Genomic DNA, 1,907 nt, shown 5'->3' on the forward strand with positions numbered 1-1,907 from the left:
GTGGAAGTCTTCACCATCCACACTTACAGCCACATTTAGAGTCTTCATCTCTCTTTCTGTACTCTGCCAAGGGTTGTACACAAACAATCTAGCATATTTTCTTTCCCAACTCTTCCTAGGTAACTAGAAATTTACATAATATAAGCTGGGCTCTGCCAGTCAATTAAATAATCATGAGTGCAGAGTTTGAACCTTAGAGAACCTCAGGGATGAAAAACGCCATTTTTGGCCCACTTTTCTCAACCAAATTCTTATATAAGCAGTCCAATTCTCTTTCCAGTAAAGTGTGTAGACTTAGCATGTTATTAGCTACATAACTTGCAAAGTAGACAGGTATACTGTTATATTTACCTAATGAAAAGATTATTCCCTCCTAAATTCATTAAAGAAAGCACATAACAAACCTTTTTCATTATTTCCCTTTCAATCTTTTAAGAGTAAATCAACCCTCAACACAACCAATCTTTTTCACAGATTTGCTGAACTCAACCATCTACAAAATTTACCTCAAAGCATTATCGTCTCCAACTTCCTTGAGTCCTTGAATGATGTCGTGCTCGTTGTACTTTCGGTGGTCGTAATCGCTGGTGACACCGAACTGGTGTGCCAAGTCATCAGCCATTTCTTCCACGTCATCAAGGCGAGAGAGGTTGGCCAGCTGGTCGGCTGTCATACTTGCTACACGACGATCTGGTGTGATGGTAAGTGTGCATCACAAACTTAAATTGGTACTTTGCATTTTCTTTTATTGCATAATATACAACTTATAATGAGAAATCATTAAATAATCCTTTAATATTATTGTTTCCATCTTCTTCAGTAACTTACATAATTAATAATATATTACTTTTTATATATCAACAGCAAATTAAGATGATCTTATGTCAAATCAATGGAGCTATTTCACTCTCAAGTACTATAAATACAATATACATTTTACAACCTTAAGTACCTAACCCAATTTTTTTTTCATAAATTCCAAAGTAAACTTAATTCATTCAAACCAATACAAGAATTAACAGTATATGGAAGCAACCAATAGAAACCCATGTTTTCTGGTCTCTTAACTTCATATTCCTACTGATCACACTAAAGAATCAATTGCTGATGAAGATGCCATCAGAAGTTCTAAGAAAACTTCCATGAGGGACCCAGACCCCACTTAATCTTGAATCTGGTTTCGTCGCACCCTCTTATTCTACCAACCTTCATCCTCTTTCATCTTGGCGACCTCATCCTGGCTCAGGAAAGAGAACTTCTTGTTTTCTGTAACAAGCAAGGTCATGCAAGGTCAACCATGAACAAACATGCATCAACACAAGAAATAAAAATCCAAAATACAGGAGTTGAACCAGGCCCCAGTCACTAAATATAGTACAAGGTGGCATTATGGACATTTCCTTCATGTCACATATAAATTGTTACTTCTGAAGCGAATTCTATTTACAAAATCATTGGTTTAAATGTTACATGTTCTCTATCATTACATTAGCTCTTTGAGTTACATTTAGAGATAACAAATATTCTCAGTGTAAACTAAAATCACAGTTTATTTTTTGGATATTCATTTGTTGTAAAATAATCACTACATCATTTAAAAGTCAACAGGGAAGACTTTTTTCAAAACAAAAATGACAAAAGTACAAGCCATATTGGCTTCTCTGGAATCTTAACTGTTGTACAAGAGCCTAGAGAACCTTAGCTACTAATAACCAATGTGCTTTTCTTATATGTCAAGATCTAAGAGCACAATGGGAGTCAGGGTCCATAGCCACAGTACACAATATGGTAATGAGGTATGTACTTTTACTGATCTATCTGAATCAAGAACACATACAAGAACTACATGGGCACCACTTCTCAAATGTTTTCCATGCCAATAACACCAATGATGAATCTACTTGAAA

General features: G+C 35.3%; 1 protein-coding gene across 1 annotated transcript in view; it reads right to left on the minus strand.

The window, feature by feature from the left end:
- The window catches only part of LOC119591029 (protein scribble homolog), a gene marked incomplete at its 5' end in the record, with an annotated part of 112,139 nt that overhangs the window by 11,459 nt on the left and 98,773 nt on the right, over positions 1-1,907 (minus strand). Inside the window, 2 exon segments of the mRNA XM_037939758.1 lie at positions 507-690; positions 1,207-1,266. Coding sequence (XP_037795686.1) covers positions 507-690; positions 1,207-1,266 — 244 coding nt within the window.

Source organism: Penaeus monodon, chromosome 28 (assembly GCF_015228065.2).
Source record: "Penaeus monodon isolate SGIC_2016 chromosome 28, NSTDA_Pmon_1, whole genome shotgun sequence".
Lineage (NCBI taxonomy): Eukaryota > Metazoa > Arthropoda > Malacostraca > Decapoda > Penaeidae > Penaeus > Penaeus monodon.